The sequence below is a fragment of the Giraffa tippelskirchi genome, chromosome 4 (genome assembly GCF_054371585.1).
Source record: "Giraffa tippelskirchi isolate mGirTip1 chromosome 4, T2T-mGirTip1v1.2.pri, whole genome shotgun sequence".
Taxonomy (NCBI): Eukaryota; Metazoa; Chordata; class Mammalia; order Artiodactyla; family Giraffidae; genus Giraffa; species Giraffa tippelskirchi.
The window spans coordinates 37,949,512-37,966,854 of NC_137278.1; the positions used below are offsets into that span (position 1 = coordinate 37,949,512).

The 17,343-nt window shown below is 38.0% G+C and overlaps 1 protein-coding gene across 5 annotated transcripts; it reads right to left on the reverse strand.

Moving 5' to 3' along the window:
* Window positions 1–9,813: 9,813 nt before the first annotated feature.
* Window positions 9,814–17,301, reverse strand: GKN1 (gastrokine 1). 5 transcript variants are annotated; one of them, XM_081590842.1, is made up of 8 exons: window positions 17,218–17,284; window positions 16,041–16,182; window positions 15,835–15,959; window positions 13,575–13,628; window positions 13,354–13,491; window positions 12,289–12,399; window positions 10,722–10,869; window positions 9,814–10,052 (listed from the first exon to the last, which is right to left on the reverse strand). In XM_081590842.1, exons 3-8 carry the CDS (start codon window positions 15,835–15,837, stop codon window positions 9,958–9,960), a joined length of 549 nt encoding a protein of 182 aa, XP_081446968.1. In that variant the 5' UTR covers window positions 15,838–15,959; window positions 16,041–16,182; window positions 17,218–17,284; the 3' UTR covers window positions 9,814–9,957. The 5 variants fall into 5 exon arrangements, with proteins under 5 accessions (XP_081446968.1, XP_081446969.1, XP_081446967.1 ...); XM_081590843.1 differs by having other exon boundaries at window positions 15,835–15,907; window positions 15,991–16,182; window positions 17,218–17,268; XM_081590841.1 differs by having other exon boundaries at window positions 15,835–16,182; window positions 17,218–17,301.
* Between the last annotated feature and the right edge of the window lie 42 nt (window positions 17,302–17,343).

Here is a 17,343-nt window from a genome sequence, read left to right on the forward strand (position 1 = left end):
TTATGACTATTAGGTCTTCCATGTGGATTATATGTTCCATCATCACAAAAGTCTTCTTATTACTTTATTTTGCCATAAGCTGTACTTGGCAGTAATAATATCACCAACTGATTTTATTATTTATTTTAAATGTACCCATATATCCTTGACTATTTTTTTCTGACATATCAGTATTTCTTTTTATTGTTTTAGTTGGTCTAATCTGGATTTTTAAACAAAATCTTGAGTTTTTATCTCTTAATAAAATAGTATGATACGGTTACTTAAACAAAACTTTTAACTTGAAATAATTTTAGATTTATAGAGGAGTTGTGAATATAGTACAGAAAATTCCCATATACCCTTCACCTAGCTTCTTCTAGTAAGAATGCATATCTTACATGATCATGGCACAATAATCAAAACTGGGAAATAAATGTTAAGACAATGCTAAATAATATTAAGAAACTAACATTGTCATGGTTTTATTAAATAACCTATAGATTTTATTTGCACTTTACCAGTGTTTATCTTTAATGTCTCTTTTTTTAACTCCACGATCCAATCCAAGACAACACATGGCATTTAGTCATCTCCTTAGTCTCCACCATCCGTGACAGTTTCTCAGTCTCCTGGGAGTAGGTTGGATTGGGTCTTCCAGAAAGATCTGTCCAAGCCCCAACCCCTGGTACCTGTGAATGTGACCTAACTTGGAAATAGGGTCTTCGCAGATTTAAGTTAAGAACCTTGGGATAAGATCATCTTGGATTTAGAGTGGATCCTAAATCCAATGATTGGTGTCCTGGTAAGCAAAAGGAGAGAAAGGTTTGAGACATATAAGGAAGGAAGATGGGGCATATGAAGATGGGGCAGAGATTGGAGTTAGGCTTCTTAAAGCTGAGAAACACCACAAGACACCAGAAGCTGGAAGAAGAAAAGCAAGATTCTTCCCACAGCCTTTGCTGACATGTTAATTTCAGACTTTTGGCCTCAACATTATAAGGAAATTAATATCTGCTATTTTATGGGCTTCCCCAGTGGCTCAGCAGTAAAGAATTCACCTGCAAGGTAGGAGCTATAGGAGACACAGGTTCAGTTCCTGGGTCAAGAAGATCCCCTGGAGGAGGGCATAGCAATCCACTCCAGTATTCTTGCCTGGAGAAGCCCATGGACAGAGGAGCCTGGGGGCTACAGTCTATAGGGTCACAAAGAGTCAGACAGGACTGAAGTGACTTAGCATACAGCACATTTTAAGGCAGTAGGTATGTGGCAATTTGTTTTAGCAGCCCTGAGAAATGAATACAAGAACCTTGACACTTTTGAAGAGTACTATTAAATACTTTGTAGTTCCCAGGTGGTGCTAGTGGTGAAGAACCTGTCTGACAATTCAGGAGACATAAGAGTCATTGGTTTGATCTCTGGGTCAGAAAGCTCTCCTGGAGAAGGGCATAGCAACCCATTCCAGTATTCTTGCCTGGAGAATCCCATGGACAGAGGAGCATGGTGGGCTACAAACAGCCAGACATGACTGAAGTGACTTAGCACAAGTACATTAAGTATTTTATAAAATGCTCATTATTTTGGGTTTATCTGATGTTTTGTCATGATTGTACTGGGGTTATAGATTTTGGAGAAGGATATCAGATAAATATATACATCATATCAGAGGGCATATGATATCTACATGACTTAGCACTGGTGCTGTTCACACTGATCACAAAGTGGTCTCTGTCAGTTTTCTCCATTGTAAAGTTACTATTTTTTCTTTCCACATTTGATTTATTAGGAGCAAGTCATTGAGTCAACACATACTCAAGGGGTAGGAATTGAGTTCCACCTCTGTAACTTTACGTTCTGCCTTGAATCCTGGAACTGACACACATTTTTAAAAAATAGCCTTATGAAATTTTAGGCAAGTTAAATAAACACTAGTAATGTCAATGTTGTTGTTATTCAGTCACTAAGTCATGTCTGACTCTTTGCAATCCCGTGAACCACAGCTTGCCAGGCTCCTCTGTCCTTTGCTATCTCCTTGAGTTTGTTCAAACTCATATCCATTGAGTCAGTGAGGCCATCCAACTATTTCATCCTCTGTTGCCCCTTCTCCTCCTGCCCTCAATCTTTCCCAGCATCAGAGTCTTTTCCAATGAGTTGACTCTTCACATCAGATGGCCAATGATTTGGAGCTTCAGCTTCAGCATCAGTCCTTCCCAATGTAATGTGAATAGTACATGTTGAAAATGAAGGAATAAAATTGAGTCAGTTATACACAGGAAGAAATTAAGAAATTAGTAAATGTTTGTATTGTTTAACAATGGAAAGAATGATAAATATAAACTAAGTCATCAACTCAATAAACTAGAAACGAATAACAAACTTAAGGAGAATAATAATAAATAAACAATATTAAAGAAAGTGATACATTATAAAAGAGAATTGATAAGCGAATGCTAGAGCTTTTTCTTTGGTTTGGAACAGGGTCCACTGCTATGATGGCAGTTGCAAAAGTCACCTTGATGAACCTTTGCAGCTTTGGCAGGAATCTGGACCAGGAGCCCTTAGCAGGCAGGAGGTTCAGCCTTAGCCTCATGTCGGACAATTACAAGTTTTATGAGGGTAAACTATTTCAAGTATCTAAGTTAGGATTAGGACCAGACCTCCTATTTGGGCACTAAGAGTTATAACTCAGTAAGTTCTGGTAGACACTGAGGATTCTTCCAGGTTCATTGAACCATGTCTGATTTCTGATTCCATGCAGAAACAAGAGTAACCAGAACAGTTCTTTAGACATGAGTACATTCCCAGGATCATGGAGATGCAGCAGGGCAAAAGTCCGAGTGGAATTTTGCTGATCTTGACAGATGGGTTTCGAGTGTCTTCCTTTCAGATATGACCTGAGAGACATTGTTTGCGCTGTAACTATAAAGCAGTACACATCAATTAGATAAGAATTCATTAGAAGTTGTAGCCCATTTCTGATTAAGTTCAATGTTTTATTTTGTATTTTAAAACAGACCTCTTAATTTTCTTATCTGACTAAGCTTTTATCTTCCTACCTCAATAAAATAATACTTTTTCAATATAAACAATTAAAAGATTATTTCTTTCTCTTTTTAAAGTTAAGGCAATCCAAGAAGTAATTAGATAAATTAGAAAGAAATAAATCTTCCAATCTATCTTTGACAAGCTGATTGTTGGCATGCTGTTTAATGGTAAAAAATGGAGGTACAAGTTGAGTGTAACTGCTACGACTTTATATTTTACACTGCTATTAATGTTCTAGCCAATTCAATTAGGCAAAGAAAGATAAAGAAAGAAAGCAGGAAGGAAAGAAAAACGAAAGAGAAAGAAAGGAAGAAAAAGAATATAGATATTAAAGGAAGCAACATAATCAAATTTATAGGCATTATTATCTCCACAAAACTGCCTTTGCTTCGGAAACGAGCTACGAGGTCAGGAGTCTCCAGGCTACCCAACCTCTGACCAGCTGGCTAAAAATTCAGGAGTTCTCACTACAGTTTCAGATTCAATAATTAACTAAAATAACTCAGAACTCAGTTTTACTATAGCAAAGGGATACAAATCAGGACCAGCCAAAGACAGATGCATAGGGCAAAGTCTGGGAGGGTCTCAATCATGAAGCTTTTTTTGTCCTCTCTCTGTAGGGTCAGGGTCCTCACCATCCTGACACACTGATGTGGAGTGTTATAACCAGGGAAGCTCGCCCAAGCTTTGGTGTCCCAGTTCTTATTGGGGCTTCGTTAGGTAAGCACTACTGATTGAATCATTAGTCATGTGATTCAATCTTCATCCTTCTTTCTTCCCCTGAGGTCAGGCTGATATCATTAGGCTCAAAGTCCCAACTTCTAATTAGTTCAGTTCAGTTCAGTCACTCAGTCATGTCTGACTCTTTGCGATCCCATGGACTGCAGCACGCTAGGCCTCCTTGTCCATCACCAACTCCCAGAGTTTACTCAAACCCATGTCCATTGAGTCGGTGATGCCATCCAACCATCTCATCCTCTGTTGTCCCCTTCTCCTCCCGCCTTCTGTTTTTCACAGCATCAGGGTTTTTCAAATGAGTCAGTTCTTCGCATCAGTGGCCAAGTGTTGGAGTTTCAGCTTCAGCATCTGTCCTTTCAAAGAATATTCAGGACTGATTTCCCTTAGGATGGACTGGTTGGATCTCCTTGCAGTCCGAGGGACTCTCAAGAGTCTTCTCCAACACCACAGGTCAAAAGCATCAATTCTTTGGCGCTCAGCTTTCTTTACAGTCCAACTCTCACATCCATACATGACTACTGGAAAAACCATAGCCTTGACTAGACAGACATTTCTGGCAAAGTAATGTCTCTGCTTTTTAACATGCTATCTAGGTTGGTCATAACTTTTCTTCCAAGGAGCAAGCATCTTTTAATTTCATGGCTGCAGTCACCATCTGCAGTGAATTTGGAGCCCCTAGAAATAAACTCAGCCACTGTTTCCACTGTTTCCCCATCTATCTGCCATGAAGTGATCTGGTGCCCCATTATCTCTGTACCTTCATCTCTTTCTACTCCCCATTTTGCTTCTTCTGCTTCAGCCCCACTGACCTCCTTACTATACTTTTAATGTGCCAGGCATACTTCTGCCTTAGGCCTTATCATTGGCTAGTCCCTTTGCCCTTAATACTTTTCTCCCCAAAATATTGACATTGCTGACTCCTTTATTGCCTTCATTCTTTGTTCACCTGTCACCAGCTCTGCATTTTTACCTTAGCATTTCTCATTTTATATCCTATTCATTAATAGTACACAATAGTATCCTAACAAATATCCTATTTATTTCTGTGTTTGTTTGTTAATCATGTTTGTCATTTATTTTTGCCTTCTCTAACTAAAATGTCACCTGCATGAAACAAGGATCTTTGAATTTTTATTTGCTGATGGATTTTAAGTGTATGCAATAGTGCTATACATGTAGCAGATACTTAAGAAATATTCTTAAATAAATTAAATATTTTTTCCTAGGTGTATCATATCTGTTGCTGCTCTTATTCCCGTTATCAATGTTTTTAAAAAATTAAACTTTCTGTATGCTTGCTGCTGACATATTGAAACACAATTCACACTTAATAGTTATTTTTGTATTCAGAAAAATTTCCAAATACTCTGACTCCCATAACTTATCTATAGATTTGTATTTTTTACATAGAAAACCTTGGCATCTCAGCATAATGCTAGTTTTTCCTTCTTTTTTCTTCTAATTTTTATAGTTAATTTTTTTTTTTTTTTACTATATTAACTTTCAGTAGAATGTTTCTAGAAGTTGTGATGGCAGGCATCTGGCTTTGTTTCTTGTTTTAATGAAAATGTTTTCATTGTTGCAATTGATGCTTACAGTTTTCTTAGATGATTTTGGTCTGTGTAATGAATTTTCTTTTAATTCCAAATTTCCTAAGAACTGCTTGTTTATTGTGAATGAATATTCAGCTCTATAAGGTAATTTTGCTGCTATTGAGATATTCAGTAAGTCTGTTGTCTTTTGATTTTTATTGTGGTAAACTACATTATTAGTTTCCTAATAAAAAACCTTGAATCTTTCCCAGCAGATAAACAAACTTGAAGACTGAAGGCAGGAGGAGAAGGGGACAACAGAGGATGAGATGATTGGATGACATCACTGACTTGATGGACGAGAGTTTGAGCAATCTCCTGGAGTTGGTGATGGACAGGGAAGCCTGGCGTGCTGCAGTCCATGGGGTTGTAAAGAGTCGGACACAACTGAGCGACTGAACTGAACTGAACTGAATATCAAACCACCTGGCATGGCTAGGGAAAATTCCACATGGTCACACTGTATTACCTTTTCTACACTTTGCTTGATACGTTTGCTATCATTTCGTTGAGATATTTTGCATCTATTTTTATGACAGAGATTGCCCTATACTTTTCCTTTCTCATACCTGTCATGTTTTGGAATCAACTAAATATTCTTATGAAAGGAACTGGAGAGTACTTCTCCCCTTGCCCCCATACATTTGAATAGTTTTATGATTAGAATAATCTATATTTTCAATGTTTGTAAAATCTCAATGTAGAAACTATTTTGGCTTGTAATTTTCTTGTGTGAAGTTTTCATACTTTTCACTAACTCCTTTTCTGGCCATAATTATTCAGGTTTGCTATTTCTTCTTGAGTGAGTTTTGGTAGGTTAAATTTTTAGATATTCGGTTTACCCAAGCTTTCAAATTCATCTATATAAAATTCATAATATCAGTTTTTTGAAATCTTAATATTTGTGGTATTTGTGGGTTAGTATTATTTTTATTACTAGTATTGCTTATAATTTATTTCTTATTTCTGGTCAATTTTACCTAAAGCCTGTCAATTTTCTGCCTTCCCAAAGAACCAGTTTTTGACATTGTTGAGTTTTACTAGTCTATAGTAGTTTTCTATGTTACTTACATCTGCTACCATCTGTGAAATGGAATATTTCTGGCCATTTCAATCAACCAGAAATGTCATAGCCATCAGTGATTTCAGGGCTCCAAATGTGAATTAGAGCTCCCCAAAACGGAACACAATGCCTGTGATTCAGCAGATGCCCACCCGCCCCCGCCTCCCCACGGTGACTGCAGAAGAGCTGGGGAATGCAAGAAGCAGCCGTCTGCCACATCTGCTACCGGGTAAGGTGAACAGGAATGGATTAGGAAACAGGATATGGCCCCAGATAGCAGAGGTGCATGTGAAAGGAATGAATTCAGTGAGTCCAGATGCTTGCATCTTCACATACACAGAAGAACTCTAAATTCCTTAGCTAAGTGTCTGGTTTTCCTTACTAACAATATTCTTTGATGTTCAGACTGCCTGCCCGCTTTGTTGCAAACTTGTATATAGCCTGACTCCCTTTCCTGCCTGTAGGAACAGTTTTCTCAGGGCTACTGAGATGCTGCCCCCTGGGTTCAGAGTCCTCATATGCCCACCAAATAAAACAACTCTCTTATTTACAGGTTGTGACTAATATTTTTTAATTGACTTATCCATATTATTTTTTTCCTTCTACTGATTTTGGATATTTTATTGTCTTCCTTTATTTTTAAAGTTGAATGATTGACTCAGTTTTTGGCTTTTCTTTTTTTGTAAAATGAACATTTAAAACAATAAGTTGTTATAGCCGCTGCTCACAAGCCTTTGACATGTAGCACTTCCATTATTGCACTGTTCTAAATAAATTGTACTTTTCATCATGAATTTTTCTTTGGCTCAAGTGTTATTTAGAATTATGCTGCTTAATTTCAAAACAAATGAGACCATCTTGTTTTATTCAGAGGGGAATGCTTATACTCTCTTAATTAAATTAAAGTCTGTAAAAGTGTGATCTTTTTGATACCAATCATTGAATGTTTTTGAGATCTGCTTTATGCCTCAGCATGTGATCAATATTTGTATATGTCCCATATATGCTAAAGAAGAATGTGATTTCTGTAGTGTTCTGTATATATGTTCATCAAAATAAGCTTGTTACTGTTAATTGCATTCATTTTTTCTTCTTAACTGTTTACAAGTAATAGAAAAATATGTGTTAAAATCTTTAATAGTATACTCAGATTGTTAAATTCTCCTGAAATTCTTACAATTTTTCTTTCATATATTTGATAGGTGTATATAATCTAGAATTTTTACTTCCTATTGAATTCAATTCCTTATCCTGAAATAGTGATGAGACAACTCTTCTAAGAAATATGAGACTCACTGGTTCGCTTAAGTCAGCTCCATGACATTGTGTCTAGTTGGGGAGTCGTGGTTTTCTTTCTTTCTTTCTTGCTCATACGAGGGCAATATGTAAGACCTTGATTTTTAATGGATCTTTGACAGGTTTCCACATCTCATGGCTTCAGGGTATTTTGGAAGCTCTGCTCTGTTGGTAGCACACTTCTTATGAACAGCAGTGGAACAGAGGCAAGGGATAGATGGGCTCCAGGTTAGGCATTTACAACTGGCCTCCTGTTCACACCTCCTGAGGTCAGAAGATGAGCTCCAGGTCGGACATTCATTACCATCCCCCTGTTTATATTTGCTGAAGCAAGAGACAAACAGGCTCCAGGACTGCATATTTACGACTGGACTCCTGTCTATATTTTGAGATCTACACGTTAATATAAAAACCAGCAACAGGAATAGGGTAAATAGCTGGACACTGGACATTTTTATGGCTAGGTCAGAGTGAAACTAAACCCTGTTAAAAGAGCAGGAGGTTGTATATTTCCCATCCTTGTGGCAAGGGAGACATTTCACATGCACAGAAAGACTCCTTGGGGGACCAAAGAAGGTAGTACCATCCCATAATATGTGATGATAATATGTGATTCCACAGGCCTCTGGGCTGGAATCCATCTTGGGAAAAACTTTCACAAGCATGTCAGGGAGGGTCTTAGGGTAGGTCAGGTGTGGAAAAAGAAACCAGATAGTTGGTTAGAGATAAACAAAGATCCAGAAAAACTGCCCCATGTAAATAACTTAATGCCTCTTTACTGCACCTCTCCTCACAGGAGGGGTACTCACCTCCTTCCTCTCTGGGTGTGCATCTCTGTCTGGCTTCTACATTAACTAAACAAACCACTTCTATGTGTATGCTACCGCTTGTTGTTGTGCGATGTCTCTAATAATAAACTTTGTACTTGCATGAATGGTTTTTGCCTCTGGGATAAATGTATTTTTTGCTGGGGGCAAAGAAAAATAGCTTCTAGCCTCTAGTCTTTGCTGTCTGGTGGCAAGGATTCCTGTTTTTCATCCAGGCTTCCCAGGTCCGATTTTTAGGCAGGGAATTAGGACCTCACTTCATGCCACCACTCACTGCTGCCTCGCACCAAGATCAGAACTGTTTCAGAATTTTAAAAATTATAACTTTTTCCAATAAGGGCTGGTAAATATGGGCATTTTTCCAATGCCATTTCCACCATTTCAATGTCCTTAGTTTTGTTTGTTAGGTTATTTAGGGGTACCTTGTACAAAGACATGGTAATGGATTAATATCCTCTTATGGCATCCAGGATATAAAAAATACATGTGGGAGTAATTTTAAAAAATGAGCTGTAGTTTCATATTAGAACATACACCAGTTGGCACCTCTGTTTTCTCTGAGATTATTCTCCTTCAGTGGAGACCCCAATGCTGTGTATGTACCATGTGACTTCACTCCTCTGCCCATCAAAGAGTGGAGGTTGTGGGCTCTTGAACCATGCTTTGTGAAGAAAATTTGGAATATGGGTTCAAAAGTATGAGACTTGATCTTGTGAGCTGGAAAGACACAAAAACATGGGAGATGGGGATGACATTCTGGTTCCGCCATCTTCTGCCATGAATACAGAGAAAGTCATCAAAATGGAAAGAAGAGAGAAGTTGAATTTGAGAGGAGCAGAGAAGAACTATATGTGGCTTCAGAGAGAAGGAGACTTGGGTCTTGGAGCCAATATATAATTCCTGTCTTCAGTCTTTTTGATACCAGCTGCTTTTCTTTCTCTAAGAGTAATTTTAGATATTCTAATATCCTTGCGATACCCTTCCCCCTCTTTTGGCTTATGCTACACTGAGTGGATTTCTGTTGATCTGAAATGTTACTATGCACATCAACTATAGAGCAGTCTTCAGAGCAGTTGGATGGTCTTGGAACTATTCCCAGAGCTGCGGTTAGTAGTGTCTGAAGCAGCTGAAGGGGCTCTTTATAAGGGACAGGTCCTGAATATAGGCTAACAGTTGGGTCTAATGCACTAAGACAACTTACTGCCACCATACAGCACTTTTGACCCTGTGCTTTCCAAATAGAAATCCTAAAGAATTTTAGTATAAACTGAACTCAGTGCTAAATAGGTTTATTGACACTTAAGGAAACCAAACAGGACTAGGAGAGAACATTTCAGAATGATATGATAAACACCATTAGAACCACATTTTTCTGAATAGAATATTCTGATGACTAAACCCACAGGAGCTTTTTTTTTTAGTTCTCCATTGCTTCTCCACATAAGGAAATGTTCAGAATCCAGAGTATATCAACCCTGAAGCACTTTTCTGGGTACAGAATCAGGTTTGCTCCTGATAAAAAAAGAAGAAAGCACTATCAATGCCTTTTCAAGGACCTGTTTTTGAGGGGATGGGGGTGAGGAATGTTGCACAGTTTTCAAACCAACTCTGCAATAATTTCATGATTTAGCTAGCTAGCTAGCCATAAATTAACCAATTAAGAGATCTAAAAAGTTGGTGTTATATTCAGTTCCTGAGTGGACGCTCTGTTTCTGCGTAAATTATTGTTTGAATGCTCAGAATTGGTGATTGTTTGAGCTATAAAAAAACCAACAGATTCTATCAGCATTCTCCTTGCATTTAGTGATTTATGCATTTTTTGAGTTTCTTCTAGATTCACTCATGAAAGGAAATATTTCAGAATGGTTAAAAATCATAGAATCCAGAGCCAAAATACTTAGGACTGACCAGGCAAGGAGTTTGTGTCCTCTTTCTGTGCCTATTTCCTCATTAGAAAGTGAGAATATCAATAAAGTCTATCACATAAGACTGGGATCAGGAGCAAATGAGCTAACTCACGTAAAGCACATTGAATTGTGCATGGCACAGAGCAAGCACTACATAAGTGTTAGCCTTGATCACCACCTCCTGAGTAATTTGTGTCCTCTGTGGACATGCCTGAAAACAGTCTGACAATCCTACCAGCACTAACTCAGAATGCACAGTAGAGGGGTTCCTCACCCTGAATCTCTTCAGCCATGTATGTTGGAATCCCCTTGCACATGGTAACAATGGATTTTCCAAACTGGTCCAGGTTGTTGACTTTGTCAGGCTTGACTGAGTAGATCAGGCTCTTGGGATGTGGTCCCTCTGGTCCTCTACCCTGAAGCTGAGTGTGGGGAAGACAGGTGGCAAGGAAGAGAGAAGGAGTGTTAAACCCAGTGGTTTGTTGAATTGGGGGTTGGATACAAGGCCAAGCGGAGACATTGTTGCTTTGCCAACAAAGGTCTGAATAGTCAAGACTATGGTTTTTACAGTCATCATGTATGGATGTGAGAGTTGGACCATAAAGAAAGCTGAGTGCCAAAGAATTGATGCTTTCAAACTGTGGTGCTGAAGAAGACTCTTTTAAGAGTCCCTTGGACAGCAAGGTGATCAAACCAGACCATCCTAAAGGAAATCAACCCTGGATATTCATTGGAAGGACTGAGGCTGAAGCTGAAGCTCCAATAATTTGGCCACCTGATGCAAAGAGCTGACTCATTGGAAAAGACCCACCTGATGCTGGGAAAGGTTGAGGGCAAGAGGAGAAGGGGGCAACAGAGGATGAGTTGGTTGAATGGCATTACTGACTCAATGCGCATGAGTTTGAGCAAACTTCAGGAAATAGTGAAGGACAGGGAAGCCTGGCATACTGCAGTTCATGGGGTCGCAAAGAGTAGGACAACTAAGGGACTGAACAACAACAAAGCCAACAGGGCATATTTCTTGGCTATAATTTTTCCATAATCAAAATGAAGACAAACCAATTACAACCCTGTATATCTCAACACTTTGAAATGCCCTAAGGGATTTAGCTGATTCAAAACCTCAGCTTTTCATAACAGCGTAAGTCTGAGGGTAAATTTACACTGAAAGTTGTAGTTCATATGGTCATCTTATATTTCTTGGATTGAGCTGTATGATAATCAGTCTCTGAAAATGCAGTTTGTTTTCTCTACACTGTCAATGAAAGATACCCACTTATCAGTTATACAAATATAAACTCAAGCTGACATTTTAGTGCTAGTTCCCCTCTCCCTGCCCACTACACCTAGGGTTACCAGATAAAATACAGGACACCCAGTTAAATTTTGATTTCAGGTAAACAACAGATCATTTGCAAGCATGTCCCAAATATTGCATGGGACGCAGTTAGGCAAAAAGAAATTATCCACTGTTTATCTGAAATTCAAACCTAACTGGGTATCCTCTATTTTTGTTTGTTAAATCTAATAACCCTAACCCAACTCTTCTGGGAAAATGTCCTTGAAGTGCGGAGGACTCCCCTTGATGTGAAACAGAGCTTTGCTCCCCTAATAGTAAGAGTGAGGTGTTCTGGTCAGACTCCAGAGGGGCAGGTGGGAGTCTCACCATTTGAGTGTGATGGTAGTTGCCTCTCCTCAGGCAGTTCCAACTCCTCTTCCCCATTTGTGCTGCACATAACAACGTACCATGTGGTCAAGAGGGAGCAACTGCGACCTTCTCATTGTTTATTGGAAATCATAAGACTTCCCCGAGCGAAGAATAAAATGACTTTTGCTTTTACCTTGTTTTTCTTGGCCAGCATATCAAGGGCTTGAAGAGAGGGCATGACTTCCTTGTTCATTTTGTGCACAATGCACGACTTCTTTTTAAAGGGTCTGATTACAGCAAAGCCCTATAAAGAAGATGGTGGATGGTAAGCAGTATGTTCTCCAAGGTGTCTTTCTCATCAGAAAATTAGTTTCATCAGGAGAGGGAAATGGAATTGTGAGATCACAATGAACTGCGATAAGAGCGCTGGATCTGGCCCTGTTTTGCAATCATATTTATTGCTGACATTTGTAAGCATAGATCACAAACTCTTGGAGGGAGAGACTGTTGAATTCACTTCAGATTCTAGCCCAGCAAGAGTCTCCCTATATGTTTGTTTTGCTGAAATAAATTTTTAAATACTATCATATTTTAATCTCCTTTGATCTTCACAACATTTCAAGGAAGCTAGCAGGATAGTAATTAGTTTTCCAATTAACCAGATGATAAAGCTGAAACTACAAAGAGTTGCCTTTTCTAAAGGACAAATTTTGTTAAATATAGAACTGATAATTACAGAGTTAGGTGTTCTAACTAGAGCCAAGTGGGTATTATTTCTTTGTTGTTTTTTTAGCTGCCCTTACATTTAATTAATATTGTCATTTACATTTACTTTGGTCCTTTTGAATTATAAATGAAATGCCAGTTTCGGTCTTTTTAGGAAATTGACAGTAGAATGATATGGACTATGGTTTGGCAACAGTAATATTATGAAGGTCTTTCATCTTTATTGAGGGTTTCTGCAGGTAAGGCCAAGGGATGTTGCACTTGTTTTATAGCCTCATACCATTCACTGGATCCTCATTAACATTCACTGACTTGAAGTTTAACTTATTATGAGAAACTTATTGACAGCAATTTTATCTAGGAAGTGAAGCTGAGTGGGCAAAAGAGACACTTTTACTTATAATTCTCTTCTTTTGTGCAATTAAAATTTACATAATTTTTTATTTTTTTATGGTTAGCAAGCAGTTTTCATTATTGTTTAAAAAGAAATGCCATGTTTGCAAAGAACAGAAATTACATGTTGACTACCTACACTTTTGTAATCCCAGAGGGAATTCCAGGAGCCCCATCCATTGTTATTGTCAACATTGGCCACGCCATGTTCGTTGTTGACACTCACTGACTGCTGCCCACTTCCACCACTGTTGTTGTTATCATTGACATTGATACTCTGAAATTTATAAGAAATTAACAATGATTTAATACCACTTTTTTTTTTCAAATGCATTTTGGTAACACACAAATGAAACTTACGTAGTCAGCAAGAGTAGGAGTCAGGAAGATGCCAAGAAGTCCAGCAAAGACAATCTGAAATCACAAATAACATTGGTCTACTGTTAAATGGCAAAATGATGTCCTCATCGTCTTTTTCTAGCTGAACTTATAAAAGTGCTTACTAAATTTATTACTCTGTTGAGTGATCTGTCTTTTCCTCTTTTTTGCTCTTCAATTTTTTTAAACCGTAGAAAATTTAATGATAATGTTGAATTGTAGGTATAAATAATTATGTTGGTTGTTTTAGAATTTTTAATGTAGGTCTTATGAAAAACTGATGAAGTGTAAGTATATTGAAAAATATTGTTGACACTGAATAGCATACATGGAATGAAAATGGTTTTAAGTTCTGAGAAGCAGACCTGAAAATGAATTAAGATAACTTTCCTAATGTGGTCTAGAAATCAAATAGGACTAATTTCCAGATCAAATTATTGACCTGAATGCTTTCTTCTCATCCTAGACCTCCTAATCTCAGAAACAGTCTTTTTATTAAAAAAAAAAATTTATTGTGGTAAAATTCACACAATATAAAACATACTATTTTAACCATATTTAACTATATGGTTCAATGACACTAAGTACATTCATATTGTTGTCCCTATTTCCCCTTCCCATCCCATTCCCGGCCCCTGGCATCTATCAATGTACTTTTTGACTCTATGAATTTAACTATTCTAGGTATCTCGTGTAAGTGAAATCAAATAGTATTTGTCTGCATCTACTGTGTATATATATATATATATTCAAAGCAATGGATTAGTAACCAGTTTGGATATGAATGATGAGAAGCCAAAGATGGAGTATCTGGCTATCAAGTGTGCTTAGTAGAAGGGAAGTCAGTCACTGTCCCTGGATACCTGGGGTAATCATAGTTGTCATTGAGTACATGATACTGGTTCTCAGAACACAGAGCTTTATGCAGGATGCACAATTTTGGGTCCCTATCTTCATTTTCTTTGCCTGGAACAAAATGGTTTGAGACCTGCACTAGTGATTCAAGATAATTAAAAAAAAAATTGTTTGATGTATCCCCTGATAGTTTAAAAAGGAGGATGAAAAAAATCAGAGGTGGAAGAAATTTTAAAGATCTATTAGTACGACATAATTCTTCACAGATGAGAAAATGGAGCTTCAGAAGTTGAGTGACTTGGCCAAGGGTGTACCTTTTGTTCATACCACAATTGGAAGAGAAATCAGATCTAACCTGTGTCTGAAGCTCTTTTTTTTTTTCTTAACCTTCTTATCATTAGCACTTATTTCCAGAAAAGTATTTCACACTTGCAACTCCATTATGAAGCAGAATCTACTGTCATATATATTTTAATATTTAGTATGTCAAAATATGAATGTTTATTCACCCTGCTCTAGCCCTTTTGCATCCTGTTATGAGACATACAGCATCACCGGTTGCTTTGGCAGAATTTTGCTGTCCATTTGCTACTCTCTCAGCCTTTTACACGAAACAAATGTGATGATGAACTAGCTTCACACTTCTAGTGTCTTCATGAATATAAGACTATAGACAGGGTTCAAGGCAAAACTTTGTTACTTAGAGATCCATTTCACAGGAGGGAATGTGACAGTAAGTCTCTCACTAATTTGTTTTGATAATAAGCTTTTTATCTTGCCTGAAGATGCTCAGTAGTTTTTTTGTCAAAAAAGGAATTCAAGAATGTAATGAAAATTCAGACATTTCCTATAGAGTTAGCAGCTGTTTGCTCTGTGCCCAGATCTGAATCAACAGATCCAGAAAGCAATTTTTTTTAAAGACAGCATAGTATAAGATGCTCAGGCAGCTGACTAATCCCAGTATAATTATCCTTCTCTATGGAGATGCTTATAAATGCCATGATTCCATAAAAAGGGATTATTCTTGTTTTTTACAAATTTTTCCATGACAGTGATATTATAATAAGAAGCATACCCCTGCTTAGCTGAGAATATTAGCAGTTTCAAATTTTAAGGTAATAAATTCAAAAGGAACAATCTACTCACTGTGAACTTCATCTTGACTTCACCAAAGCAATGAAGCTGAGATGACAGGTATGCATTCAGATAATAAGTGTTCTCATATTTGTACTTGACCAGCTTTACTCAAGCTAGGTGTGAACAGGTGGGGCCTAAGACTTATCTTTGTCCATTTCCATATCTGTGCCACATTCCGGCATACCAGGAAACCTTTTGGAATATCCGCCTGGTTGGCAAGGCATTTTGACATGGAGCTGATCTGACTCACCATATGTTGAAGTTGAAGATATCAAAATGAGCAGTATGATTGACGGTAACTTCTGGTCCAGTTGAAGCTGTGGCTGTGGGTGTTTTATACATTGATATTACTGAGATTTAGGAAAAGAATCATCCCTAAAATCAAACAAGATAAGAAACTATGGACCTTGCAGAGAGCAGCTCCTGCAAGAATGTGGCATTGCTTCCTCTTCGTACCTTCAACTGAGCCATTGTGATGTTTTTGCTTAGGCTAAGCTGTTCTATTAGGGCTCCCCAACTGGCGCAGTGGTAGAGAATCTGTCTGTCAATGCAGCTGACACAGGAGATGTGGGTTGGATTCCTGGGTCAGAAAGACCCTCTGGAGGCAGAAATAGTAACCTACTTCAGTATTCTTGCCTGGGAAATCCCATGGATGGAGGAGCCTGGTGGGCTACAATCCATGGGGTTACAAAGAGTTGGTCACAACTGAGCATGCAGGCATGCAAACATATTCTATTAGCTACTCCCACCAAACCTATATCCTTCTCTGCAATCCTGAACTCTCTCAGTGACAGGACCATACATCTGGTTAGAAAACTAAGGACTCTCTGTGACTCTTCTTACCACCACATACAGTTAGTTACTAACCCTTGTCATTTTGTCTTAGAATTGACTCTGAACCCTGGCTTTGTCCACAGCTTTGTTCACCTGGACTTTTAAAACAGTGATGTAATTGATAGCTCTGGTTACCAGTCTCATATTCCAGGGCATTTTCCCCATTTTCTCTAAGGCTGTTTTTCTAAAGTATTTAAGTAAACTGACTCTACTAGCTTTGAAATTTTCACTGGCAACCTACAAGATAAAACTTCAAGCTCACTGGAATGACACAGAGGACCCTTTTTAATAAGATTTCCAAAGCCTCTCCAGCTGTATCTGTCACTCTATGCTAAAAATCTGTATTTGAGCTACACCAGGGTTCTCACTCTAGTGGCAACATTCATGATGGTTCACGCCTCTCTGCCTTCATACATGCTGTTCCTTCATTCTGGAGTGCCAACCCTTGCCTTTATCTCTAACTGGTAATTGTTATTCATTTTCCAGGCCCAGCTCAAATATCACTGCCTCCATCACATCTTCTCCATATCCTGGGGTTAAATCTTTTTCTTTTTTCCTAGAGCTCTAAAAGGAATCCTTGTCCTTTGACTTGTTTTTAGGTAATTAAAATTTCAGAAATGATGTTAACATCATCTATTTTTGTTGTTTTCATCAGAAGAAGAGAGTAGATATTGTCACTTGGGCAAACAAGTAAATGCTCAAAACAATCTTGGAGGTGAATTACAGTCTTAATTTTTTTGCCTGCTCTCTCTTACAAATGGAAGTTAGTAAATTGAATTACTGAAGAGAAAAACCAAACCTCATGAATCACTGATCTATAAATTTCCCCTTGGGAAACCTTCCTGAGCCCATAGCTACCCTCCTATGTAAGCATTGCAATCACAGGACTGGGTTATGTGGTTATAAAGCTTGATCACTATCCGCA